This window comes from Drosophila bipectinata, chromosome 2R (assembly GCF_030179905.1).
Source record: "Drosophila bipectinata strain 14024-0381.07 chromosome 2R, DbipHiC1v2, whole genome shotgun sequence".
NCBI lineage: Eukaryota > Metazoa > Arthropoda > Insecta > Diptera > Drosophilidae > Drosophila > Drosophila bipectinata.
The window spans coordinates 21,493,164-21,519,237 of NC_091737.1; the positions used below are offsets into that span (position 1 = coordinate 21,493,164).

The following is a 26,074-nucleotide window of genomic DNA, read 5'->3' on the forward strand; positions in this document are numbered from 1 at the left end:
GGAGCTTATCAGGAACAAGCAGCTAAATGCATCAATTAAGCTTTATGGGGCTGGCAACGGCTCCGGCCACCCACACATTCCATGTTGGCACTTGTCGGATAACCAGCCAGCGGAGATAATACTATATGGCCTATATCATGAGATAGTTAGTCGACCAGGAAGCTATAGAGTTAAAAAGCGGTAGGCTGCCGAAAGGTTCGGATGCCATCAGGTCACCTGTTCTTAGCAATTAGTATCGAAGTTGTTCCAGGTGAGGAGGAATAACAAATAATAAATATTCTGCGCTTCTGTGGCTTTTCGCTGACATTTGCCAACTACGCTAATTATATAAAACACATGAACGGTTAGCTGGCTTTTCGCAACACGTTTTTAATAATTGTATTTTTTTAAAAACTTAATTTAAGAAGTTGTAAGAGTTATAAAACTGCCAAATTCCTTCATAAACTATTCAGCACCAACGCGCATTTGTACAATAAATTAGCAAGGAATATTATATGTGTGTGTGGATATAGAAACTTATTTTAAATTGTTAGTCACCGTGTTTTTATTGATTTACATTTTAGCACGATTTTGTGATATTTTTTTTAGCGAAAAAAAAGCACTGTTTCGTTTTGACTTTTTGGCGTAAGGTAAGTAAAATCGCATGCGATTTTTGGCACGCTATCAGAAAGCGTTAAGAGGCAGTCCGTCGGTGGCTCTATAAGCTATAGGAGGTTTTAGCCGTCAACAACAATTTAAACAATTTTTAACCGTTTTTTTTTAGCCAGTCCGCTGCCGGCTAAAACAGTGACTGCGACTGCGACTGCGACGACTGCGCTGCGGCAGGTGGAAGTTTTGCTTAAAAAATCGTCGCCCCAAGTATATATGCCATTGGCAGTTGGCGATTTAGCTTCATTCGGCGACGCTCGACGTTCTCAGCAGCTTGATTCGGCGGCGGTGGCCGGCTACCAAAATTAACCAAGTAGTAGTTAAGCCAAACTCTACTCCCCAAAAAAATACCACAAATAACAAAAGTGAGTCGGTGCAATTAACGCATTTTTCGGGTGCCTCTCAACGGGAAAGTCCAGTTTTTTGGGATAAATTTTGAAACAAAATTCATATATGATTTTTTGGGGGCCGTTTTTTGTGGAAAAATTCCATGCAAAATTGTGCCACGAAAGAAGTGCGAGACGAATACACATAAGTGAAGATAAACAGCGAAGACTTTATAGTGTTTTGTGATCGATGGTGTGAATTAATTATTTTCAAAAATTATTCGAACCATAGAAGAGTGGATCATGAAATAATATTCACAGACAGGCCCTCTTTTCGTTCTACTTTCGATCTATATTGTCGGATGTTTTTGGCCATTTTGATCAAAAAAAAAAAAAAATTTGCATTTCAAATAATAACTGGTTTGGGTTATTTTTTGGATGCGATTCATTGAACCGCGACCACCGTTCCGAAACAATTTCAATTTTTATTGTGGATTTGGGCAAGTGATCTCTTTCCGGTCCGGTCCGGGAATCGATAATCTTTCAGTCCAGAAAGTCTAAATACCAGACTATCTGGCTGGATTGGGAACTTGTTACTGGGTTAATGTCAAATATATTTTTTCAAAATCGTATGCCATAATATTATGAATTATAAATAATATAATTTAAAAACGCACGGTTTAATATTTGCCACTCGTGTTTGTTATTAACATGCGCGTGTAATATTCGACATTGTCGCATTGATTTCTCATTATTCAAATGGACAGGTATTTAAAATCGTTATACAATATATATTTTATAAAGCTCACTTTTTTTCCCTTTCCGAAAAAAATTTAATTATAACGTGCAAAAATGCAAAAAAAACAGAAACAAAACAAATTATATGATTTCAATGGGAATTAGTGCAAATAGTAGTTTGTTGTGAGGCTATGAGAACCGAAATCGAAAAAAAATAATAAAAACAATGATCTACAATTCACAAAAAATGCCAACTAACTGGGTTCATTACCTTTTTTTTTGCCATTTGTTTGCCAGTTACGGTTGATTGCCGTTGACTTAATTTGCAGAGTTCTAGCCAGTTCTAGCCAGGTGACAACAAATGAGACAGGGGGGTCTATGGCATGTCGAGGATCCGCAGATACATATAGCCAAAGATATGGGGAAAGAGAGACCCACCTCAAAACTGTGTCAAGTGGGTAACCCAACTCTTATGTAAAATAGCAATCGTGTTGGGCATAACTAATAAGACACTGGATGAACTCTCGTTCAGTTCCAAGAAATCAAGCCATTTTATCAGCTTGGTTATAGTGTATTTTGATCCTGTTATCCGGTCGTAAATCAAATCATTTATCGTATCAATCCACAGTCCACTGCGATTGCGGCTAATTGACGATTAACCTGACTTTAATGACCGTCGTTTATTAATTCAATGATGGCTAAAACTTATCTCGCTACGTCCGTGCGCCATATTCGACTATATATTTTATAACACCTACTTTATGGCCAATAAATTGTCGAGCTGATTTTATGGAGTCCTCCGACATTCGAGGCAATGTTGATGGAACGTAACGTTTAAGATTAGACAGAGAGGCTGACTTAGTTAGTTACTTGGGGAAAAAACACATACTAAAGTCACAAAATAAAAAAGAAAGATGATTTGTTTAGGCTTTCAAAACAATGCACTTTCGGTGCACAATCTCGTCCAAGATCGTGAATCTCTCTAATTCTGCCCTATAATTAAAAGTTCACTAACTTACTATTAAGTCTAAATTAAATCTGAAGGTCATTAATTGGCAGGGTTCTTTGATCTTTTCCCATGAGCATATATAATTAAGAAATTTCAATTCACGTATTGGCAAATCAATAATTTTGATTCCGAATTAGTTTTCCCGAATCCATTGGGTATTTCACATCCTCATCACGTAATTAAAACCCCAATTGAAATATTGATCTAGCACTGTAGTTATCTAGTCTGTGCTTGGGATACTACCTATATAGATGAAATATCTATTTATGGAACAAAAAGAAACAAAACCTTTTGTTTCTTCGGGTTTTTTTTGAGCTCTTGTAGATAAAGTTGGCGCTTGTTTTATACAAAACTTTACTGCCTTTCCCTGGTTCCATTGAGAAATTTGCTTGAGATAAGGTATCATGCTGGTTATTAGTTAAAATTTAAGGTGTATATTTATAAGGGCCCTCCTCTTTCTATACGTACTTCATGATTTAAGGGGCTCTTAAATCAGTTAAGAACGGGGAAACTCAATTAGCGGTTGAATTTGTTTCTAAATTTTTCTCCCAGGCTGATTTATAACCAAAAACTGTGCCATATGGATGGAAAAATGAAGCAATCCAACGAGTGGGCTACTTAATTAAAACTCCCTTTATATATCCCCCTATAGTATATACTATTTATAAAAGAAAGGCTTTTGCGCAAACATTTTTTTTGTATGGAAAGTGCAACCGGGCAGCTGTTTAAATGCTTCAATTACCCCGAACTTGGCTTTTATTACGACGCGATTCTCACTGGCTTCGATAGCCATAAATGGCATTATCAAATCTTTAAAGATTTTAATTTTTGAATGATTTGAAAATGATCGTAGCATGTTGCTGGGCAATTACGAGTAGCAGCTTCCTATTTTCCGGCAACTGTGACGTTGGTGTTCGACACTTTTGTGGCACGATCGTTGCCGGTTAATTTTGATTTATTTTTTTTTGTGAAATTAAAATTTTAGTATTAACCGCAACTCTTAATTTATTTAAACGGGTCTCTCACGTGCCGTCGGCCAAAAGCCGAGTGGGACGTGCTCATAGAATCTGACAAGTGCATTGCACGTAGATACCGCCAAAAGCACTTTCGAGTGATACGCTTGGCAATTCTAAATAGACCGTTACACGTGCCCTACGATTATCGATTCTAAGCTGGCGGTATTATGACATCTTCATTGAGATAATAGGTTAATAGACAAAGTAATCAAAATCATTAAATAAATACGAGATATTAGGAATAGGAATACTGGAAACAAAACTAAATATCTCCTCACGTTTTTGCCCAAAAAAGTTTCCAAAAATAGCCACAAGTTTATTATAGGCTATGGATCTTCGAGATCAGCTGAGGATGACTCGGCTATAATTAATAATTTATTTATTTTATGCTTCCATAAATTTTGGCAAATGAGCATCCGAATCCAAGGGGGAGTACCCCCGTAAAGTGATCTGCATAAAAGTATCTGGCTAACAGCTTCCTGTTGTTGTTTTCCTCTCGTTTCAGCTGACACCTGTCGAGTGCCACCGGACCCATAACAAAAGCCTCCAAAATGGCCTTCATGCCGTGCTGTAAGTATCCGAATCCATCTCCGGTTCGCGGAATATTGTATATTGCCACACGCTCGAATTCGCTCGGAGCACGAGTCATACATCCATAAAGCCTCACGTGAGCTGTTGTGCTGGAAGTCAAAGTGAAATCCCAAATACCCCCGAAAAATATTATATCCGAACTGCAAATATTGAAATTTGCGCATGCGCAACCCATTAGTATTTTAATTTTGAGTCAGGCAGTCCCCCTGGAATAGAGATCTCCGCTAATTACTCTAATAATCTGAGAGGGGCCTGTGCCGCGTTCGAATTCCGAATAAATAATCTGTCAATAATAAATATTTATTGTCGTTTTCAGTCTATGTGCCCAAGCGGGTCAACGTGGCCATCATGCTGTTCATGGCCTGTCTCCTGAGCTACATGATGAGGGTGAATCTCTCCATCAACATCATTGCCATGGTGGACAATAGCAGCAATGATAATGGCACCACGGAGGTCCTGCCTGATGTGAGTTTTAAGTCTTTTTTTTAAAAGGGGACAAGCCAAATGGTATTTCGGAGAAAAACAATAAACTTACCTTAATTTTTAAGCCTTAAATTAACACTTTTTTTGAGTCACCTGTTGATTGGGAATTTCACTTAATTTTTAAAAAATATCTCCCATTTATCTCCCGTTCCTGGAAACTCATAATGATTCATTTTTTTTAAGTATTGGCCTTAAATTATATTTTTAAAATGTAATTACAGTATGGCCCTCGGTACAATTGGACTCAATCGGATCAGGCCCTTCTCCTGGGAGCCTATTTCTATGGCTACATGATCACTTCCCTGCCAGCCGGAACCCTTGCCGAAATGTTGGGAGCCCGGAATGTGGCAGGATATAGTTGTCTGGTGGCCGGAATCCTTACGGCTTTAACGCCTGCAGCTGCTGCTTGGGACAAATATGCTGTTTTTGCCGTCCGTTTCCTGATCGGTTTCCTCAACGGGGTAGTGTATCCCTGCTGCCACAGTTTGGTGTCCAAATGGTCGCCACCAGACGAGAAGGGCAAGTTTGTGGCCTCGCTGATGGGTGGAACCTTCGGCACAGTTATTACTTGGCCCATTAGCGGAGTGATCATCGAGAACCTGGGCTGGAGATGGGCTTTCTACGCCGTGGGAATATTTGTCCTGATTGTGGTGGCAGTGTGGTTCTATCTGGTGGCTGATACTCCTGCCCAGCACAGTTCCATCAGCCTCAAGGAGAAGGAGTACATTGAGAATAGTTTGGGCAATACCCTCAGCAACAAGAAGGTGCGTTTGTGGCATTTTTTTTATATTTTAGAAGTTTTTCTAATAATGATCTCTTCCAGAAATGGCCTCCATACAAGGATCTGGTTCTTTCGCTGCCCTTCTGGTCCCTGCTACTCCTTCATTACGGCAGCATGTGGGGCCTGTTCTTCCTGATCACCGCCACTCCCAAATTCTTGAGCGAGGTCCTGGGCTTCAATCTTTCCTCGGCCGGATTCCTTTCAAGCTTGCCGCATGTGGCACGTCTGGTCTGCGCCTTTGGATTCGGAGCAGTGGCAGATTGGATTCGCAGCCGGGACTGGCTGACGGTCACCAAAATGCGCAAGGCCTTCTGCTTGCCATGTAGGTGTATTTATTTAGTAACTTAATCTTAAATATATTAAATAATCTTCTTCCTCAACAGCTCACATCTTGCCAGGAGTTATGCTTATTATATTGGCCTACTTTGGACGCGATCCTTACGTTTGTGTGGCCATTATGACCATCTCGTTAGGATTCAACGGAGCTGCCACTGCCTCCAATTTGGCCAACTCCCAGGACTTGGCTCCAAACTATGCGGGTACCTTGTATGGAATCATTAACTGCATTGGAACCACGCCAGGAATTTTCTCGCCTCTGATTGTGGCAGCCTTTACAAAGGAGGAGGTTTGTTAACAGGATTTCTATAAAGATGATAGAGTTTAATAGCTATTTTTTGCATTCCCTAGAATACCATCGATCAGTGGCATTATGTCTTCATCATTGGAGCCGCTGCCTACATATTGCCCGCCCTCTTTTTCTGGGTCTTCGGCTCGGGCAAGATCCAGAAGTGGAACGAAGTGGAGACCACCGAGTCGCGAGAGGATATTGTCAACACAAAGTTGTAGTTTGTGTCCTGGCAATCATCTGTGATGTTTTATGTTTAGTATTATGCCATAACTATGAAGTGCGCTTGTTTTTGGAGAGTCCTATTAAAGCTTTAGCCTTGTATTTATTATTAATAAATATAATTTGTTGTTATTTAGCACACTTGGACTGTGATTCACTGGCCAAACCAGTTGTTCTTAGATTGGCACAACGACCTTAGCCTGGCTATGGGGGGAAAAACATACTGTGGCGAACTGGTTGCGGCTTTTTGCAGAAGTTCATTTCATTCTCCGCTCAGACAAAAAAAATTAAAATTAATTAGTAAAACGCTAATCGAATGTGAGGACATGCAATGAAGCGCAGTTTTTGATGATGAATTAACATTAGCCATTAAAAGATTAGTGCGACAATCAACAAATACTAAAATGCGTCAATGACTCTATAAAAAAAATTTGCTAAAAGAAAAAATAAAAGCTTTTTTAATCACAAAATTAAAATCCCGCCAAGCCATTTCAATTGATCGATAACTTGCCCGCTACAAATCGAATATATTTATCGAATGTCGTGGGTGCATCAGCATCGATATATCGAAACATCGATTGTGTTTGTCCCACCTCTAATCTGCGGCCACCGCTTCCCTTGGGTTGTATATTTTAATTTGTTTAACTAATTTTAGTCCAGTACGCAAAAGAACGCGGCAGCGGTTTTAGCAACTCTAGCACAATTACCATAAATAGCGCACAAAATGGCCGAGGTTGAAGCCGTGCAGATTATTGCCGAGTCGCTGAAGCAACAGGTAAGTTGCAACCATTTTGTCCAAAAATTCATCATTGCACTTTTCTGCATTTGCGGATTATATGCATTTTTGAGCCTTGGCATTCCTCTCAGCTCCAATGGGGGCCGATAGTGGGGGCCGTGGATGTGATGGGAACAATGGTAGCTTATCTTATAAAGTGGAAGGCACCTGTTTGTTGTGCAAAGTTCAAAACACTTGGTTAACACTGGTGTTGTTGTTCTTGTTGTTGTTATTGTTGTTGCCATCGCCCCCCCGATTATAATTATTCTTGTTCATAAAAAAGGCAAACGGATTTTGATAAAGAGCGTGTGTTCCAAAGGTTTAGTAGCACGACCCAAACACCCTTGCGCTTGCAGCGATTATCGGTGGACTGGGGAGCCAGATTAAAATCAATAAAACTTTAACCGGATCCCCACGCTTAATCGCCGAAAACGTGTTGGCATTTTGGTTAGATTTTTTAGGATTATACGTGTTATGTGATTCAAGGAATGTGATATAAATATATTTTTATAATAATAGCATAAATAATGTATATTTTCACCCGTACTTGGAAGACTAGAAGCAATCCTAGACTACTAGACTAGACTAGAACATCTTCTCTATAATTTATTTTGTATTTTTTTCATCTTCAGGGTGTGGAGTATGTCTTTGGCATCATTGGCATCCCAGTTATCGAACTGTCCATGGCCTTCCAGGTGGCCGGACTGAAGTACATCGGAATGCGCAACGAACAGGCTGCCTGTTATGCCGCCCAGGCCATTGGCTATTTGACTGGCAAGCCCGGTGTCTGTTTGGTGGTTTCCGGACCCGGACTGCTCCATGTTACAGGTACCTTTTACACAAACAACCCCAAAGTCATATGCTAATTTTAATGAATTCATTGACTAGGTGGCATGGCCAATGCCCAGGTCAACTGCTGGCCTCTGATTGTCATTGGAGGAGCAACCAACCAGGACCACGAAGGCATCGGCGGCTTCCAGGAGTGCCCACAGGTGGAGCTCTCGCGTCCCTACTGCAAGTACGCTGCACGCCCGCCAACCGCTGCCCTCATCCCTCTGCACGTGGAAAAGGCTGTGCGGTATGCCACCTATGGACGTCCAGGAGTGGCCTATCTGGATTTCCCCGGAAACATCTTGCAGTCGAAGGCGCTCGAGGAGCGGATCTACAAGGCCCCTGCTCACCCAGCTCCCCCGCTGGCCTACCCTCCCCATGACGACGTCATCCGGGCTGCCAGGCTCCTGCGGCAGGCCAAGCGACCGCTGGTGATTATTGGCAAGGGATCCGCCTATGCTCACGCCGAGAACACGCTGCGCCACTTCATTGAGAACACAAATCTGCCCTTCCTGCCAACCCCGATGGGCAAGGGTGTTGTCTCCGATACCGCGCCCCAGTGTGTCTCCTCGGCCCGAACTCTGGCTCTTCAGAAGGCGGATGTGGTGCTGCTTTTGGGCGCCCGCCTCAACTGGATCCTTCACTTTGGCAAACCTCCTCGCTACGATAAGGATGTCAAGTTCATCCAGGTGGACATTAATCCTGAGGAGTTGCACAACTCCGTGGTGGCCTCGGTCGCCATCCAGGCCGACATTCGTCCCTTCGCCGAGCAGTTGTTCGAGCAGATGAATGCCGTGAACTTCCGGTTCGGCTACGAGCAGGACTGGTGGAAGCAGCTGGCCGCCAAGTGCAAGCACAACCGCGACACTGTCCAGCAGATGTCCCTGAATACCCAGACGCCGCTTAACTACTACGCCGTCTTCCATCACTTGCGCGAGCTGTTGCCCAAGGACACCATCATCGTCAGCGAGGGAGCCAACACCATGGACATTGGTCGCTCCATGTTGTTGAACGAGCAGCCACGGCATCGCTTGGACGCTGGTACCTTCGGAACGATGGGTGTTGGCCCAGGATTCGCGGTGGCCGCCGCTCTGTTCTGCCGAGACTTTGCTCCCGGCAAGCGAGTTCTGTGCGTGGAGGGCGACAGTGCCTTTGGATTCTCCGGCATGGAGATCGAGACCATGGTGCGCTACAAGCTCCCCGTGACCATTGTGATCGTGAACAACAACGGAATTTACGGTGGCTTCGACAAGGACACCTTCGAGGCCATTCGCAGTGAGGGCGATCTGACCCAAATGTGAGTACTTCTGCCCATGGCATCGTCGGCATCTTATCGGGCTAAAACGTATCTGGAAACAAGTAATCAATGCTAATCTTATCTTGCAGCACGCCACCCTCGGCGTTGGGCGTTCAGGTACGCTACGAGGAGATGATGAAAATGTTCGGCATGCAGGGCTACTTCTGTACCGAAATCGAGCAGCTGCAGGCGGCTGTGAAGGCGGCCAACCAGCTCACCGACAGGCCGACCATCATTAACGTGGCCATCAGCCCGTCCTCGGACCGGAAGCCACAGTCCTTCAACTGGCTCACCGAGTCTAAACTGTAGGATACAAATAGCCGATTAGATCTTAAGCACAATGTTCACCATTCCGAAAAGTTATATTGCCACGAATTTTTCTGTATATACATGCAATTTTTGATAATCACCCATCGTACTTCAAATGTTGGCCCGTTTTAGTTCCGCCTCGAGGCCCAGGTAGTCCAGGAACCAGGTGAAGTCCACCAGGCGGCCCTTGTGCAGGAACGGCAGCTTGGGACAGAGCTCAAAGGCGATGTTGATGGGCGCAATATCGGGCACTTGGTCGTGGCGCATGTTGAAGAAGGCCAGAAAGTCGCGCACCTCAATCTCACCCTGAGCATTCCTCTGCAGCACCTGCAGGATGTCCTCTATTAGCTCCAGGCTGAAGGGCAATCGGCATCCTCTCAGCGTGGATCTGACTTGTGACTCGCTGATGTACGGCCGGCAGGCGGGATTGATGTGACTCAGATGATCGTTCAGCTCCTCGGCACTGTTCCAGAGGGCGCGTTTTAATTCCAGTTGGGCTGCCGCCCGTACCCGATTCCGGTCGCAACTGGGGGGCATAGCCTGCTCAGCCGAGAAGTAGCGACACACTGTCACTATTTCGTGGTTGAGCAGGCTCTCCTTGGACAGATACGACAGGAGGGTGGAGCGCAGCGTATCGAAGCCCACGGTGGTGTAGTCGCCGAGATCTCCGTCTGGCTTGCAACTAAGGACGAACTGCTTGTACTCCGGACGAACGGCATTGCGAATCTTTTCCATAATTCTTCGGATATCAGCCACAGGAAACTGTAACAAGAAGACGATATTTTAGTGAACCATTATACCTTTTCTGAAGCTCACCTCGCTGGGATGTTGTTCCATGTAGAGCAGCGTAAACTCATCTGCCGAAACAATGTGGAATATGTGATCCTTGAGGGTCATGGTGCGGCCTATATAGAAGTCATTGGCTCTGAAGTATTCCGGTCGCGCGGAGCCAAACATATTCTGCCCGGGCAGTGGAACTCGTGCCTTTTTGAGGAACTCGCCGCCCAGGAACCCGGAGTTCCGACGAGAAGCCTCGTAAACCTGCAAAGTGTCGTCCGCCAGGAAGTAGCTGATGACGAAGTCTCGCTCGTCATTTTCCCGGATCGGGGAGATTAGCTTGGCTCCGAATCGCAGGATGCAGCCATCGTATTTGAAGAGTTTCTTGAAATCGGCCTGCGGTGGCTTTGGCTCGACAGTGATGCAGTTGCCCTCAGAGTCCTCATGACTGCCCCATCCATTGTAGGGCGGCAGACGCCGGGAGGCCATGCCAACCTGGGTGTGAGGGCGTATATCGCTGCGTTCGGGTATTGCTTGTGGCGTGAACTCCTCGATGCCGTACTGGAGAACATAATAAACAGAATATAGTATAAATAAAGTCACAAATATATATCCCCAACCCACCTTGGCTCTGTAGTAACTTTGGGTGAACTGATCACAGCCCGTGAGCACAACCGCCCGACCAAAGACATTCAAAACAGCTCCTATTTGCAAATCCTGATCGGTGTAGTATTGCTCCTGTCTCTGGCCAGTGTTCAACGGGTCGGCTACGTAACGCACATCCCTCATACTGCTGCCCAGGACATTGAGCAGCGTTACTGCCGTCTGTTGGCCAGGAAGTGCTAGTCCCGAGAACTCCTTGGGAAGCTTCGCTCTCCGAAGAAAAGTGCTGGGTCCTTCACGACCCGAATTCCTTGGGAACTTCTCCTTTATGTCAATGGTGTCATCCGCCAGGTAGTAGCATATATCCAGCTTCCTCACATCCCCGAACTCGCTGCGATCGTTCCAATAGCCCTGGAACTTCAGCACCCGCCTGTCGAACTGCAGGAATTGGGCAAAAGCATGCTTTTTGGGCAAAGCCGAGCTGCAGGCAGAGGCTGTTTGCTTTATGCCGGACCGCTTCCGGATCTCCGTCGTGGGATCACTTGGCTCTTCCAGCGGCTCTGGCACAAAGATTCCGGCACGGTTGAGGAACTGCCGGGTGAAGACATCGCATCCACTGATGTGGTAAACCCGATCGAAGATCTGCACGTTGGTGTCCACATTGAGGTCGAAGATGGAGATGAATTCGCGGTCGGTGGGCGGAGACTTGGGTATCCTCTGGCGGTGTACGAGGCAGCCCTGCGGAATCCCCGAGTTTTCCACCTTCGGCTCTGTAACCTGCATGGTGCCATCCTCCAAATAGAAGTAGATCTTCACCTTGCGCACCTGGTAAGGGGCGTGGTAGATCTCGGTGAGGTTCTCCTTGAAGTAGGCGTTGAAACAGAGCACCTGCTTGTCGTAGGCCAGCCAGGGTGGCAGTTTGACGGTGGCCTTGGGGGCCCACAAGCTATTGATTTGGGCCGGAACTGGTGGGCATTTGGGATCAACCACAATGCCATTTGGTTCCACCAGTTCCGGCTCCCGTCGGTCGGACAGCATTTGGATACCCTGGTAGTGCATCAAGGTTTGTTTCCGCGGACGTCGCCGTTCGCTGCGCTATAAATTTTTTATTTTATTTTAAGGATTTACTTTTTTTTTATTTCTGCAGGACTCACATCATAGAACTGTGCTCCTGGAAGCATGGGCATTCCTGGCAGTCGCATCATTTTTACAGATAATTTTTAACACTTTATTGTTGTTAATTTTGTACTTTAATTTAGTAAAATACTGTGCCAAATCGTTGTGGTTACATTTGTATAGAAGCCGAAAGTAGTTCAGTGGCAGTTAACGCCACGCAACAGAATTTTGGACTGCCGGAGTGTTTCGACATTTCCGCTGCTATTCGATAAATGGAACAAACGCAACTATGGTGACACCTCTTGCCATGGCAGCCTGGACAAACTCTGGATAGCTGGATAACTGGTTGGCCAACCAACAGGCAACTGGTAGTGGTTTCCATGGAATTCTTTGGAAGCTACCATGAAATATCTTTGACTTTGTTTAAACAAGTAATTATCAAAGATGAGCCAGATGAGTTTATACAGATTGAAATGGTCCATGTAGTCTATAAATAAAGACACATACAAAATAATAAAGCTAAGAACCTGATTAAATTGAGGCAATTAAGTGATTTGTTTAACAATTTAATTTGGATTTTTAATGTCAATAAATGTAGTATTTGTATCTTTAAAACAAAAGGAACATCTTGAAGTACTTTTTAGGATACTACCTGTGAGAAACTGGATCGGAAACCCTCAGATAGACTTATTTATTATTTAATTTTAACATTTATATTATTCTTATTTTCTAACTTTAATATTCATTAAAGTTCTTCCAGTTTCAGTCCCCTCCGTGAGGGATTTTCGTCCAAGTAACCTAGAGGGTTAAACCGTCCTCCTACTAACCGTAAACCTTACTAACCCTACTTTATTCAGATTATTCAGGGCTAAATTCTTATAATTTCATAACATTTGATCTCATACATTTATCTAAGTTCTTTCATTACCAGTCCCACCTGTGAGTCACTTTCGTCACTGTTTTTTTATCACTGAACCTGAACCGCTTTTCAATCACTGATTGAATCGGTGTCGCTGTCTAACCTCGGTGCAGACGTAGTGTTTGCTAATTAGTCTAGCATGCAAAAGTAGGAAACCCACCGAAGCACGTGCTTTCTATACACCTTTCTCTTTCTCTCGGTAGCTAGCCATCTCTATCGGGAATTACAAACTCTAGTAAAGCGATGCCAGGGCATTTGATCTGTTAGAACCGAGATGGTAAATGCGTTTAGAAGCTCGAACGAACAACACAAGAGACGCCAGCAGCATGAACCTGATGTGAGTCGATGAACCGTGAAATTATTCACTTTTTTCTATCAATTTTGATCTTTAATTAGAGCCAAGTTTTTGACGCTTCTCCTGATGCTGGAAGCTGTGTCAGCCCTGGAGGCAAATCTCACAGCCTGGCGGCATCACAAGAGACAGAAAAGATTCTTGATTTATCAAAATGGAGGCGTAGTAAAGGTAAGTCTTTATAATTTTAACATTATTGAGATTTAATTTAAATGATTTTACTTTCAGTTTGTTGGAGGTTGTGCCTTTCCTGTGCCCTTTATGGAGAAAAAAGTCTGGCGCCAATTGGTCTGGTTGATGAATTTCCATTACCAGTTCAACGAACCTCAAACCCCAATCTATTGGTGGAACTTGTGGAGTAGCTCTCGTGACCTAAAGGGCTCTGAGATCCCAGCAGCTACTCCTAGTCCTCAAATACCAGAACGCCTTCTGGTGGATGAACCGCAACTAATGCTCTTCAAGCTGGCCGAGGGCTATATGAATCAGATTGGACAGAATGGAGAGGCCTGTCTGGAACGTTTGATCTGTGAAAATGGTCAAGTGCATGAGCACTTGGGTCTCTATGCTCAAATCTTACACAGACTGTTAAGGTATGTTTTAGCGCAAACCTTAAAAGCTATCAATTTAGTGATTTAATTTATTTAATAAACCCACAGACCCCATCGTACATTGGATAGCCGATACCTGGATGCTTATAGAATGGGTCTTCACGGCGTCAACTGCCGGAAGGCCTTTCCTAAGGCCCACCACTGCCTTCTGGATGATTATATCCACCTCCATGAGAGAGGACCCACACAGAGCTACCTTGGCTAAAAAAGATTCTTTCTATTTCTTATAAAAAATATAAAAATGGTGCCGGTTGCCATTAGATGAATAAATATATATATATAACGCGTACAAAGCTAATTAATGGTAATTAAAGATAATAAATAAACAATTCTAAATTTATATACAACGAGAGTTTTGGCCATTCCACTGTTTCGACTCATTTCATTTCCCGGGTTCAGGTTCAGGGTCTTCATCATCGTCATCGGATACCCTCCACGCCAACTGGTAGTATTTCTTCTCGTTGCCCCCGAGCCAGAGGAGGGCGCAACGATTTGTACAGAAATTGCAGGTGAAGAGCTGCTTGGAGGTGCTGCCGCGCCTGAAAAACAAATAGTCTATCTTAGTCAACCTTTACCGTACTTCTTGCGGTTGTGATAGGTCCATTTGGCCCAATTAGAAAGCGGACCGGTTTGGGCTCTCGGCTTTCAAAACAATGACCACATGACTAATCCGGAGCAAACGTAACCAAACGTCACGACCAGAACGACTTACCTCTTCACGACCATGAAGTAGTACGATGTGTACAGACATCTGGAGCAGGTGGTGTTGGTGCATCGGGCGATGGGGCCGTTGTTGATGTGGGAACTGATGTACGGCTCGGGGAGCAGCCGATGGAGGGCGGAGTTCTCGTAGACGGGAGTCGAGCGGTTTAGCGTCTGTACGGCATGAAGGCAGTCGTCGTAGAGAGTGACCCTATTCTCCAAAGACGGAACCGGAAATACTGTGCGAGTGCCCACCGGAAGCACTAGACGGCAGTTGGTCTCCAGTTCGCGAATCCAAAAGAGACCTTTGCGATTAATGGATCTGAAAGGTCCTTCTTATAGTCTTGGAGGTATTTCTTATGGATATTATTCTTACATGGGAGTAGCTCTCTGTCGGTTGTCGTAAAAGTTCTGGTAGAATTTTTCATAGACCATGGGTATGTAGTTTATGGCGGTGTTGTGGAAAATGCGCACATGGTTCATAAACTTGGAGAGTGCGGCTGGTAAATAAACAAGTGCGCAGCCTGAAAGAGAAACATTTGGTTTCCTTGCCAATTTCTCCCATTGTTGTGCTACTCACGATCGGCGGCAAGGGACTGTAGCATGGGAAGGTTAGAGATCCGCTCAGGAATGTGCACCAGCGCCTCATTGTCGCTCACATTCAGCTCGTTCAGGCGGACGCACTCGCTCAGCTGCACCGGCAGGCGGCGGAACCGATTCTTGGCAATGTTCAGCTGCTCCAGATTGCGCAAGCTGCTCAGTTCTGAGTTTATGATTCGAAAAAAGGAATCATTATTCAGAATCATAGTCTTTTTGGAAGAAACTCACCCACTGGCAGTTCACTAAGTTGGTTACCAGACACGTTAAGTTGCTGCAGATTGAGGAGTAGCCCCAAAGTCGGTGGCAGTTCCTTTAGCTCATTGTTGGAAACGTCGAGAAACTCAAGGTTCTCCAGCATATAGATGTCCGTGGGTAGCTCGCCGAGATTATTTCCAGCCAGGTGTATGAACTTCAGGGTCGTGATGTTCAGCAGCCATTTGGGTATCACCGAGATGTAGTTCTCTTTGAGGTAAACCTCCTCGAGGTCCTCGTAGAGAAATAGATCCATCGGCACATCCTTAAAGTTGAGATAGCTCCAGTGCAGTATGGTTTTGTTCATTTCGCTGCCGCTGTCGTTGCCGTTGTCGTGGCCGTTACACAATCCCCGCGATCTCGATTGAAGCAAGCTTGTTGCCTGCTTATAGTTTGTTGATTTAATTATATTTATATGTGACTTTACGCGGTCATGACCATCATTTGGCACCGCCGCCCGCCAAACAAAAACAGCCACCGCCAACACCACCACCGCCACCAGCCAGTGGCTCAGGCCCAGTGGCAGACCCACCAAGAGCAACAGCAACAGTTTGCTCTGCCGAAAATCTCCTTCGTTTCTCGTTCTGTTCTTGCCTCAATTCAGTTTATGTTCAGTTGAGATTCTTCGTTTGGCTAAATTTGTCTCAGATGGCTGTCGCAATTTCTCGCGAGCGTCGACCACTCATTTCTTATTTTCCTTCTCTAAATATCTATTATTTTTATTTATTTCAATAACGCACACGTCCGTCCAATCATTCGTCGATGCACTGCCAAAGCGGCGTATACGTAATGTCCGGTGCGCCCGAAAGTATGCAGCGGCCTTTTAAACCGGCCAAATGCCAAGCGAGCTTTGGCACTGACATTGAATTTTCCTGCCTGCATTGATTCCCCCCTAGCTGTTGTTGTAGTTGCTGCTGCATTCAAGGCCGTTGCAAGTGAAAAGGGCAAGAGCTTTTCCAAATTGAAGCTTTGGGGAAAAACTTAACGCACAAGTTCCCATAAAACCAAACAGTGACTAACAAAACCAAGCCGAGCTTTTAGAGCGTCAGTGATATAAATAATTTTATTTAAAAATATTGGTAGTTATCCTTATAATCCTTATAGTCTTGATAGTATCTTAGTAGTAACCATAACCATATCCACCGTAAGGACTATGGTGATGGTGATGATAATGGGGATAGTATCCATATGAAGGTGGTGGAGGTGGCGGTATTCCAAAGCCTACACCCAGTGGCACTGGAAGTGGTACACCCACTATGACGGGTGTCGATGCCACTGCGGCAATACAGAAGAGAAGTCCCAGCAAGACGATCACAGCTTTCATCTTTCTTGGCAAGATTTCAAAATCCAACTGATCTGTCAGTAAAGATGCTGCTGGCTTTTATGCAAATCGGTTTTGGGAATTTCAATCACAGCTTAAGCAAACAAAATAAATTGAATTTCTCCGGCCTAAGAGGTGTGAATTACTGCGAGAGTTGTGTGTTTCCCCCTCGAATGGGAATTGGAATCATTGCTCATGATTTCGCACAATTTCTGTTGATAAAATAAAGTCCAATACCATTTAGAAGTAAGCCGTTAAAATATCATACACATTTATTCAAGTTCTTTAATTCATAATACATATTTTAATTGGAAAATTTTGATCTTGTGAGAGAGTTTAACATCATTAATGATGGTGAGGATCATGATGAGGATCATGGTGCTCGTTCACGTGAGGATCATGGTGATAATCACGATGGGGATCATGATGGGGATCGTGATGCGGATCGTAATGCGGATCATGATTTGGTTCATGATGTGGTTGCGGCACAGGATCGGCAAAAGCCGCTCCAATGAGGAACAGGAATCCCAGCAAGAAGATGATTACTTTCATGGTCCTACAATTGGTTGTATCTGATGAGCTTGGTTCCGCTGCAGAGGCTTTTAAACCATTTTTGATTCCTCAATTTTGGTAAGCCAACCGAAAGGTAACCAAACGTTCCAAGTCAATGAAAATTGTGAATAAGGTGTTAATTATTTAAAAAGAAAATGACGAGTTTTTAGCAATATTTATTTTATTCTTTGGCACTGTAAGCCTCATTCATTGATTAAGTAAAGCTCTAAACGTTTTTTTTTATTATCACAAGTCTCACAAGTTCAGGGATTTGCTGCAAATTCTTTATGCCCCCGATTTGACATTCACTGTCAGCTGCTTAAAATCACGATCACTGAGTAGATGCCACTTGTAGCCCACTATCTGGGAGATTTCCCTTTCGACTGCCTCATAGGATCGCGAGTTGCGACGTAGCCATATGTGGAACTCATCGCTCCACTCCGGATGTCTTGGCCAGTCGCAGCGTAGAATTACGGCAAAACGCCGGACGTGAAGATGCCGCAGATTTTTGGCAGTTTTTGCAATCAACAGAAGCGTGGAGGTGGAGACTTTCTCGCGGATGATCTGAGGAGGAAAAAGGTGTTAAGTGGGTTTTATTATTCGTGCTATTAGTTAGTAATCAGAATATGTTAGAGATAAAGGCTTTAGCAATATAATAAAGCCATGCAAGAGAATATATGTGAAATATGATATTCAAAAGATTCATAAAGCCCTTTGATTCAGTTAAATTACACATACAACTCTGTCATTGTTTAATGAATCAAACCTGGACTGGTAATAATGTTTGCGGTTGGATTACTTCCCATAGCATAAACTTTAGCTTAGGCATCACTAACTAAAGATAAGCAATGACTATTGATTTCTTATGTGTAAGCAAAACTCATAGATAGATGTACTCACCAGGGTGTCCATATTGAAGCATTGCCGGCACATCAGCAACAATAAGCTGTCGATGCGATTATGAAACGGCTTGGGGCTGGAGAAGCGCGGCAGGAGCTCATGGCCATAAACGGCAAGCGTGTTCCGGTAGTGGTCCACCATCCGGACCAGCAATTCGGGCCGGATTCTGGCCTGCGGGGCCCAGTAGGTGATACTGTGAACCGGAGCCTCCGGCTGTAGAACCACCTCCCCGTCCTCGAGGTTCTCCAGGCGGAGATGAACACGCATCCGAGGATTGGTCTTTTTCAGGCTCCGCCAGGCCTTCACCCCGCAGGCACTGATGGTCACGTGTTTGGGTGTGTAGCAGTTCTGCAGCAAATGCAAGTGACGCAGTTTGGTGTCCGCCAGCAGGGACAGCACATCGTCGTCGATGTTTTGCGGGGAGATGGTGAGCACCTGGAACCAGAGCAAACATTAATACGGGAGTTTTGGTTAACCCACTGATTGATTTTCACCTGCAGGTTGAGGAAGAGTCCGACATGCATGATGGGACAGTGGGTGGTTGTCACATTCACCAGGTTGAGCACTCGCATTTTGGTGCAGCAGCTGCACACGACCTCGTCCAGTAGGTGATTCGCCTCGAAGCGTTCCAGCACAAAGTCCACCAGCTTGAGAGTGTGCAGGTCTGTTAGTCTCTGGAGTAGCTCCTTCAGACCTTTCAGAAGCTGACCTCCAGTTCCGAAGAGCTTGATTCCCTCGGGATCATTTGGCTGAGACATGTTGCACGGAAAATGATACACCAGGGATCGAATTCGACGTCCCATTCCTATTAACTCCGGCGGCGCCTGCTGTTCGTTGCTCTGAAATTACAATTTTTATTTATTTATTGTCTATTAGACTCTAGTTCTCCACTTGCAAGTGCCCACCTTGTCCATACTCCACGACAACATCGTCATAAACTGATAGATATTATTGAAGCTGTGCCAGGGCCTAAACTCAATGCCTCTCAGATACTTCCCAATCCGGGCCAGACAGTTTTGGGTGCGCATGTGGTCCAGGCAGTACTGCCAGCCGGAGTAGTAGTTGTACTTCGGGCGGGTCAGTGTGCGATCGTCCACCACGAAATTATTCCAAACTTTGGGCAAATACAAAGCACGGTACCACTGTCGACAGACCTGTGGGATATTTATTTTATATTTATAAAATTATAATATAAATGAATAAAAAACTACTTACCAATCCTGCGTAATAACGCTCTTTGGGGCTTAGATACGCAAATACCTCTTCGAGTACAATGTTGGGCAGATAGCACCACTTCGAGTAAACTCTTGTCGAATCATCAGCTCCATCGGTGGATTCATTATCATCTTCATCCACATCGATATAGCAGGCTGGATAGTTTTTATTTTTAGAGAGATTTTAACAGATTTTGAAATCTATTCCTTGGCCTACCTTTCTCGTTCTCATCGATCTTCCAGCCAGCTTTTTGCATAACCTCCAGCTGTCCGCTTCCCTTTCGGCCATAACTTACAGCTGCCATGTTTGTTTAAGGCTTGGTTATATTTTGTTATTATTTGGATCGGTTTTTACAAATTATTTACAACAGAAACGGACCGCACATCACTATATGTACTCTAATTTTGAAATTTTTTGGCACAGCTTGCTCGGACAGCTTCTTCTTGCTGTCGGTTTATTTTTATATAGTTGGACCCGCCGATCGTCCGCTGCATTCGCAGTTGCGTCGCGTATGGCCAGCGACTGTCTCCCGAATAGATTGTGATTCTTTGCCGTTTGCCGTTCAGATATTCAAATCACTCTGTTGCCTATTTTCGAAAAACAAAACTGAAACTGAAACTCGCTCGAAATTGTTAGTTTCTCGCCAAAGAGTCGCTTCCTCTCTCATCGCGCTTCGAAATTTTATTTTGGTTAATATTTCTTTGTTGATTTTTTGTTTTTTGTTGATGCTTGGAACTATGCTCGACATATAGCAACTGTTGTGATACCGATTCTCTGTTGTTTTCATTTCCAGATTTTAATTTTAGACGCCGGTTCTTTGGGCAAGGTCTTAGGGCCTATGCTATTTTGTGGCAGGGAACTGGGGCAACTTGTTGCTGCTCTTGAGGTGAAAATTATAAATAAACACTCGAGTTGTTTGGACTTCCTCAGATCAAATCGATCTGCAGTTTGCTGCACGTGCACTTGTGTGGGAAGACGTTATTCGACAAGGTATTCCTCTAATATTATTGGAGGAATATTATATTTTCCATTTTTCTGATGGGTCCCCTTCAAAAATGCTGAAAATGCAGGGGAGCTCAATATCACCCACCGCGAAGGCTATATCTTTGCCAATTTTCATCTGATCCTTGAGCGGAATACCTTAATCGATTTGTGGATCGATTCTCCATTAATCTGCATCAAAATCTGGACACAAAATATTTTTTCACTTTTTTGTCAATTTTCCTGATGGGTGCCCTTCAAAAATGCTGAAAATGCAGGGGAGCCCAATATCACCCACCGCGAAGGCCATATCTTTGCCAATTTCCATCTGATCCTTGAGTGGAATACCTTAATCGATTTGTGGATCGATTCTCCATTAATCTGCATCAAAATCTGGACACAAAATATTTTTTCACTTTTTTGTCAATTTTCCTGATGGGTGCCCTTCAAAAATGCTGAAAATGCAGGGGAGCCCAATATCACCCACCGCGAAGGCCATATCTTTGCCAATTTCCATCTGATCCTTGAGTGGAATACCTTAATCGATTTGTGGATCGATTCTCCATTAATCTGCATCAAAATCTGGACACAAAATATTTTTTCACTTTTTTGTCAATTTTCCTGATGGGTGCCCTTCAAAAATGCTGAAAATGCAGGGGAGCCCAATATCACCCACCGCGAAGGCCATATCTTTGCCAATTTTCATCTGATCCTTGAGTGGAATACCTTAATCGATTTGTGGATCGATTCTCCATTAATCTGCATCAAAATCTGGACACAAAATATTTTTCCACTTTTTTGTCAATTTTCTTGATGGGTCCCCTTCAAAAATGCTGAAAATGCAGGGGAGCCCAATATCACCCACCGCGAAGGCCATATCTTTGCCAATTTTCATCTGATCCTTGAGTGGAATACCTTAATCGATTTGTGGATCGATTCTCCATTAATCTGAATCAAAATCTGGACACAAAAAATTTATTCACTTTTTTGTCCATTTTTCTGATGGGTCTCTTAATATTAGAGGGAATTTTTAATAAGGCCTATTTTTTGCAAGAATTCTCTTTAAATTGGAAAAACATGTGTTGAAAATTGTAATTAGATATAACAACAAATCTTTAAAGATATTCCCCTAAAGGATCGTATAAAAATAGCCATAGATATGAACATTACTCGGGGCCATCAACATTAGTCCTATATTTTGAAAGGGAACTCTCTACAAAAAACGAAAAAATATCCATTGAAAATTAAATTCTTAGGTTTTAACGCAGATTAATAGAGAATCAAACTTCAAATCTTTTAAGGCTTTATCTTTTTTAATCTCAAAAATCGGATAAAAATTGGCCAAGTTATAGATATGGTTTGGGCCAATTTAAAAATTTGGGCCCCACAAAAATTTTAAAAATATCGATAAAAATGTCTATCTATAGCTTGGATGCAGAATGATAGAGAATCGTTCTACAAACCGTTTAAGGTATTCCGATTGAGGATCTGGGGAAAATTGCTCAAGATATAGACATACGTTTGGCTTATTTATGAAAATTCAGGATATTGCAGGGGGTATTGGCCCCACAAATATTTTTACAAATATCGATCGAAAATTTTGTTGAAAATAATAATTATATGAAAATTCCCTGTGGGCCACACTAGATTCTTGCTTGCCTATTCCATTTCTTAAATAAATCTACACCTTCCCTATTTTGTTTTCTTTGCATTTATAAACCCGAATTCAACTTGTTGCATATATTTCTATATTTATTAATTTAATATATTTTTTTTTAACGGCGGGTAGCTTAAGTTAGTGAGTAAATTTAGTAATTTAACCAACTATACACGAACACGATAAGTAGGGCATTATGGGAGCATGCAGCTAAAAAGTCCTGTAAGCTACTTACCAATCTTGGCATTATCTTCCCCTGTTTCTGTGATACTTGACACCACTTTGCCAAGGATAAAGGGGGTGGTGTGGGGTGGCTATCGGAAGGTAGTAGGAAAATTCTATCAGGCCACGCTAAGATGCCATCACCATCGCCTTGACGACGCCACCAACTGAGCCAGCTGTTAGACCTTTATCCCGTTTTTCCGTTATACCGCTGTCCACTTGTGCATGTCCTGCAAAAAAGGAGCATTGTCATTGCGCCACAAAGCACTCACACATACACATACACACGCAAATAGGGTTTCCTGTTTGCTTCTTGCCGGAGAGTTCCTCGAGTGTCCAGGTACACTTAGCGGAAACAGCTGTTTATGTTGATGGGTTTGCTGGGCGAAAAAATGTTGTGGCTCCTTTATTTTGGTTCCTTTCTTGGGGTTTTCTTTTTCCGCCGCTAAGCAACAACAACAATAAAAAACAGCAGTGGCCAGCAGCAACTTTTCCGGATTGTATTTTGGCTTTTTCATTGCATACTTTTAGGATCACGGAATTTTTCCGCGCCCAAGCACTTAAAAATATGCTGAATATTGAATGAGTGCCGGGTGAGTGGAGAGGCCCCATCTGGGGTTGGATCTGAATGGGTGGGTGGTGGTGGTTGCAACAATGCGCAATACTGCCTTAATTAAAACAATTTTAAAACCAGTTAAAACACACTCACCGAAACACCCGCACATATGCACACAGCTTGACAGTTGGCAGCGCCCTTCCTTCCGCTTTGGGTCCTTTTGGTTGCGAAAACATCAAATATGACAGGCCTGGCCTGCCTGGCTGCCGACCGCCTGCCCGTTGGATAGCTGGCTGCATGGCTGCCTCGCTTGGCAGGATGCAACCAAAATGTTGCTATGCAAATTTAAATGTCAACAAAAACTTGCAGTTTAACCCGAAAACCTTATTTGTGTCTGCCAGACGACAGCCAGGGCTGAGCAAATGTATGCAAACTCCATTAAAAGGGTCCAGAGTTTAGGGATGCGTGCGTGATTTTTATATTGTTTTTAGCTTTCTATTTATTCAAAACTATATATCCTAATATCATGTAAATTTTCTTCTAACATTTTACAGCAAAGGGATATAGCTTTTCATAGAATAATCGCACACCTCTAGAACGCATTTCAGAAAATCATGGCTGGTGGGCGCCGTGTGGTACTTGTACTATATGGATTCCTCTGTGCGTGCCGGTGGGCTGGCGGCTTTAAAACAGGAAGTGGCTGGTTGGCTTGGTTAGCCAAGCCTGGCCGCCGGCTCGCCTAGTGTCCAGTCCAGCCAGTCCTCCTCGACCGGATTTGTTTGGCTGGCCTTGCTCAGGTGCACCAAGTACACCACTCCGGCAGCTGTTTGGGGCCATTGTTTGGCCATCGGATGTTGCCAAGTTTTGGAATTTAATGTATAATTTTGTGGCATTTCAACTACTGACCCCCATGGGTCTGGGCATGCGGTTATGTAAATGGTCGCACTCAGTTTGAGGGACAGTTCTAAGAAGGCTAATGTCTGACCTGGCTGGCTCCCTTATGCATTTTAATGGCAATTTAGTGGCACAAGGAAACGCCAGATTTATTTGTTCATTTTAGGACAATGGGATTTTAATCCTTAAACAACGGATTCGGATATTTATTTCCGAAATAAAACTTTACTTGAAACAAATCGAATTCTTTGACATACATTTTCAAACTTTGGGTGTCTTAACTTTGTACAGATTTAAATTTGTTTGATCCGATTGTAGGTTTGGAGTTGGCTTGGTCCTTTCGGCCGTAAACTTTGTGACGGCTCAACTGCCTAAAATAACAATGAGAGGCGTTGAAGCAGATGTGGCCTATGGAAAAGTTTTTGCGGTGAGTGGATAAGTTAAAGCCCGAAAAAGTTTGCATAAACACACATAGGTCTCAATCACATCAGCCATTTTCAGTTTCAATTCCATGGTGCCCGAGCATCCTCGACTTCCGTCCCGACTCAATTGTTCTGCCATTGTCACAACAATCCGGGTGGCTGCCACTCCAAGCCATTTGCCTTGACAATAGTCATGCATTTTAATTGTGCAGCAGCTGCTGTTCATCTTTTTGTTCGATGGCCAAATAGGGGGGGCGGAGCTCTATACCGCCCCTGATAAACGCAGCAAATTGTGTGGCCATTAAAAAAATGGCGTATAAAATAGAAACTTTTTCGAAATTGTCCTCCTTTTATTTTTTATTTTTTGTTAGCCCGGATGCAAAGAGGGCAGATGGCCCTCCTGCAATTATTTGTAAAATATTTATTTTACAATTGAATTGAAAAAGTTTCTGCTTGTGGCAGTTGCCCCCAAAAATGCATAGCAAATATAGAAAGGAGCAACTTTGGCCCACTAATCAAATGAATGGAAATTAAGGCACCGCTCCACTAACCGGGACTTCTGGCAAGAAGATTTTCGCTGGCTTCGTATGCAAAACAATTAAGCTAAAATGGTTATTGCAATTTGAAAACAATTGTCAAATTATGCAAATGCCAACTGATTGCCTTGAGTATTTTTCAACGGGCCCACAGGGCCTGTTAGCTAACAAGGTAGATACTTCTCCCACCACACACCACCCACCAGTTGCCGTTGCCACATTTCGGGGGTGGCCGTAGCTGCTCAAAGATTTATGACGCCGCCTCAAGTGCTTCTCGGGGGTGGCAGGTGAGGGGCAAGTAAGGTAGTCAGGGTGGCTGGAAAAAGTTTCGGGAGTGCCGACGTTGTCAACTGCAAGGAGACTGCAATTTGCATAAAAATTCATTGGTTTGGCGGCAAGTTGACAAGAAAAAGGAAGAACATGGTGTGGTAAGAAAATAATCTTTGGGATAACAATATTATTATGTTTTCGTCTAAGTGAATTGAAATAAAATGAAGTATTTGATAAAGTTTTCATATTAATAAAAGCCAGAGTTTCGGTTTTTAATTGGATTTTCTATATCAGAAGCTGTTCTTTAAATAATTAGGTTTATAAATAAGCTGAGGGAAAAAATTTAAAATTGATTTTTTCAAATAAAATAGCTTTTTTAAGAGATGAATATTGCAATAGCATCCTTTCCAACGGAAAGAAAACCACAGGAAAAAAACATAATGGTCAGGATCGCAACATGTGCCACCAACATTTCCGTTACATTAACAAAGCGCCATTGTGCGACACGAACGACAACAACAACAATTACAGGACAGCAACAAAAATGGCGCACACGCTGCGCTTTACAGGCGAGAACTAGCTCTTGTTGTTATTATTATTATTTTTTTTTTTTTGTTGCTGGGGCAAGTAGTGGACAGCAAACAATTCCCTTCCTACTCTTAGGCCACCCCGTCTGGGGCCACCCATTACAGTGCGTGTGTATTTTTCGGTCAGTTTTGTAATTGAATCACGTTTTGTATTAAATAAACTTTTCAAATTATCGAAAAATTGACTAGCACTACAAACACCGTCCTGCCTAGTTTAATTTACTTGTGTGTGCGTGCTCCACTCTCCAACACACACACACGCACGCATACACGCTGAGAAAAAAAACCAACAGAGCTGTGCGTGTGTGTTAACCATTAACATAAAAAAAGCGGCCAAATTGAAAGTGCTTTTGGCCCCGTTCTTCTATCTCTTTCTCTTTC

At 43.5% G+C, this 26,074-nt stretch overlaps 6 protein-coding genes across 6 annotated transcripts; 3 read left to right on the forward strand and 3 right to left on the reverse strand.

Moving 5' to 3' along the window:
- Window positions 1–828: 828 nt before the first annotated feature.
- Window positions 829–6,561, forward strand: LOC108123146 (sialin). Its single transcript, XM_043211021.2, has 7 exons — window positions 829–1,013; window positions 4,243–4,307; window positions 4,645–4,793; window positions 5,033–5,575; window positions 5,635–5,914; window positions 5,976–6,217; window positions 6,280–6,561. Exons 2-7 carry the CDS (start codon window positions 4,289–4,291, stop codon window positions 6,436–6,438), a joined length of 1,392 nt encoding a protein of 463 aa, XP_043066956.1. The 5' UTR covers window positions 829–1,013; window positions 4,243–4,288; the 3' UTR covers window positions 6,439–6,561.
- Window positions 6,562–7,027: 466 nt separating this feature from the next.
- Window positions 7,028–9,748, forward strand: Hacl (2-hydroxyacyl-CoA lyase). The gene is made up of 4 exons (XM_017238301.2): window positions 7,028–7,214; window positions 7,847–8,042; window positions 8,103–9,342; window positions 9,432–9,748. Exons 1-4 carry the CDS (start codon window positions 7,164–7,166, stop codon window positions 9,649–9,651), a joined length of 1,707 nt encoding a protein of 568 aa, XP_017093790.1. The 5' UTR covers window positions 7,028–7,163; the 3' UTR covers window positions 9,652–9,748.
- Window positions 9,686–12,377, reverse strand: Efhc1.2 (EF-hand domain containing 1.2). The gene is made up of 4 exons (XM_017238300.3): window positions 12,186–12,377; window positions 11,053–12,126; window positions 10,468–10,989; window positions 9,686–10,413 (listed from the first exon to the last, which is right to left on the reverse strand). Exons 1-4 carry the CDS (start codon window positions 12,234–12,236, stop codon window positions 9,763–9,765), a joined length of 2,298 nt encoding a protein of 765 aa, XP_017093789.2. The 5' UTR covers window positions 12,237–12,377; the 3' UTR covers window positions 9,686–9,762.
- A 705-nt stretch (window positions 12,378–13,082) lies between these two features.
- Window positions 13,083–14,252, forward strand: LOC108123214 (uncharacterized). Its single transcript, XM_017238303.3, has 4 exons — window positions 13,083–13,403; window positions 13,463–13,589; window positions 13,647–14,008; window positions 14,075–14,252. The coding sequence occupies exons 1-4, from the start codon at window positions 13,348–13,350 to the stop codon at window positions 14,229–14,231; spliced, it is 702 nt and encodes a 233-aa protein (XP_017093792.2). The 5' UTR covers window positions 13,083–13,347; the 3' UTR covers window positions 14,232–14,252.
- A 22-nt stretch (window positions 14,253–14,274) lies between these two features.
- Window positions 14,275–16,337, reverse strand: LOC108123213 (leucine-rich repeat-containing protein 28). Its single transcript, XM_017238302.3, has 5 exons — window positions 15,557–16,337; window positions 15,309–15,491; window positions 15,105–15,252; window positions 14,739–15,050; window positions 14,275–14,565 (listed from the first exon to the last, which is right to left on the reverse strand). The coding sequence occupies exons 1-5, from the start codon at window positions 15,885–15,887 to the stop codon at window positions 14,409–14,411; spliced, it is 1,131 nt and encodes a 376-aa protein (XP_017093791.2). The 5' UTR covers window positions 15,888–16,337; the 3' UTR covers window positions 14,275–14,408.
- A 1,185-nt stretch (window positions 16,338–17,522) lies between these two features.
- LOC108122980 (F-box only protein 39) lies at window positions 17,523–20,093 on the reverse strand. Its single transcript, XM_017237863.3, has 6 exons — window positions 19,785–20,093; window positions 19,569–19,723; window positions 19,259–19,507; window positions 18,848–19,192; window positions 18,354–18,788; window positions 17,523–18,017 (listed from the first exon to the last, which is right to left on the reverse strand). Exons 1-6 carry the CDS (start codon window positions 19,870–19,872, stop codon window positions 17,739–17,741), a joined length of 1,551 nt encoding a protein of 516 aa, XP_017093352.2. The 5' UTR covers window positions 19,873–20,093; the 3' UTR covers window positions 17,523–17,738.
- Window positions 20,094–26,074: the final 5,981 nt, after the last annotated feature.

What these genes read in the sequence shown, in the direction of transcription:
- LOC108122980 (XM_017237863.3), bottom strand. Translation starts at nt 19,872, where the DNA reads ATGGCAGCTGTAAGTTATGGCCGAAAGGGAAGCGGACAGCTGGAGGTT. An exon ending in GATCGATGAGAACGAGAAAG is followed by an intron (nt 19,724 to 19,784) that starts GTAGGCCAAGGA and finishes AAAACTATCCAG; the next exon opens with CCTGCTATATCGATGTGGAT. An exon ending in GCTTCAATATGGACACCCTG is followed by an intron (nt 18,018 to 18,353) that starts GTGAGTACATCT and finishes TTTCCTCCTCAG; the next exon opens with ATCATCCGCGAGAAAGTCTC.
- LOC108123146 (XM_043211021.2), top strand. An exon ending in ATACCCTCAGCAACAAGAAG is followed by an intron (nt 5,576 to 5,634) that starts GTGCGTTTGTGG and finishes GATCTCTTCCAG; the next exon opens with AAATGGCCTCCATACAAGGA. An exon ending in CAAGGCCTTCTGCTTGCCAT is followed by an intron (nt 5,915 to 5,975) that starts GTAGGTGTATTT and finishes CTTCCTCAACAG; the next exon opens with CTCACATCTTGCCAGGAGTT.
- Hacl (XM_017238301.2), top strand. Translation starts at nt 7,164, where the DNA reads ATGGCCGAGGTTGAAGCCGTGCAGATTATTGCCGAGTCGCTGAAGCAA. An exon ending in CCGAGTCGCTGAAGCAACAG is followed by an intron (nt 7,215 to 7,846) that starts GTAAGTTGCAAC and finishes TTTCATCTTCAG; the next exon opens with GGTGTGGAGTATGTCTTTGG. An exon ending in CGGACTGCTCCATGTTACAG is followed by an intron (nt 8,043 to 8,102) that starts GTACCTTTTACA and finishes TTCATTGACTAG; the next exon opens with GTGGCATGGCCAATGCCCAG.
- Efhc1.2 (XM_017238300.3), bottom strand. Translation starts at nt 12,236, where the DNA reads ATGATGCGACTGCCAGGAATGCCCATGCTTCCAGGAGCACAGTTCTAT. An exon ending in CAGGAGCACAGTTCTATGAT is followed by an intron (nt 12,127 to 12,185) that starts GTGAGTCCTGCA and finishes AAAAATTTATAG; the next exon opens with CGCAGCGAACGGCGACGTCC. An exon ending in AAAGTTACTACAGAGCCAAG is followed by an intron (nt 10,990 to 11,052) that starts GTGGGTTGGGGA and finishes TATGTTCTCCAG; the next exon opens with TACGGCATCGAGGAGTTCAC.
- LOC108123213 (XM_017238302.3), bottom strand. Translation starts at nt 15,887, where the DNA reads ATGAACAAAACCATACTGCACTGGAGCTATCTCAACTTTAAGGATGTG. An exon ending in ACAGTCCCTTGCCGCCGATC is followed by an intron (nt 15,253 to 15,308) that starts GTGAGTAGCACA and finishes TTTCTCTTTCAG; the next exon opens with GCTGCGCACTTGTTTATTTA. An exon ending in TACTTCATGGTCGTGAAGAG is followed by an intron (nt 14,566 to 14,738) that starts GTAAGTCGTTCT and finishes TTTGTTTTTCAG; the next exon opens with GCGCGGCAGCACCTCCAAGC.
- LOC108123214 (XM_017238303.3), top strand. Translation starts at nt 13,348, where the DNA reads ATGCGTTTAGAAGCTCGAACGAACAACACAAGAGACGCCAGCAGCATG. An exon ending in GCCAGCAGCATGAACCTGAT is followed by an intron (nt 13,404 to 13,462) that starts GTGAGTCGATGA and finishes ATCTTTAATTAG; the next exon opens with AGCCAAGTTTTTGACGCTTC. An exon ending in AAAATGGAGGCGTAGTAAAG is followed by an intron (nt 13,590 to 13,646) that starts GTAAGTCTTTAT and finishes TTTTACTTTCAG; the next exon opens with TTTGTTGGAGGTTGTGCCTT.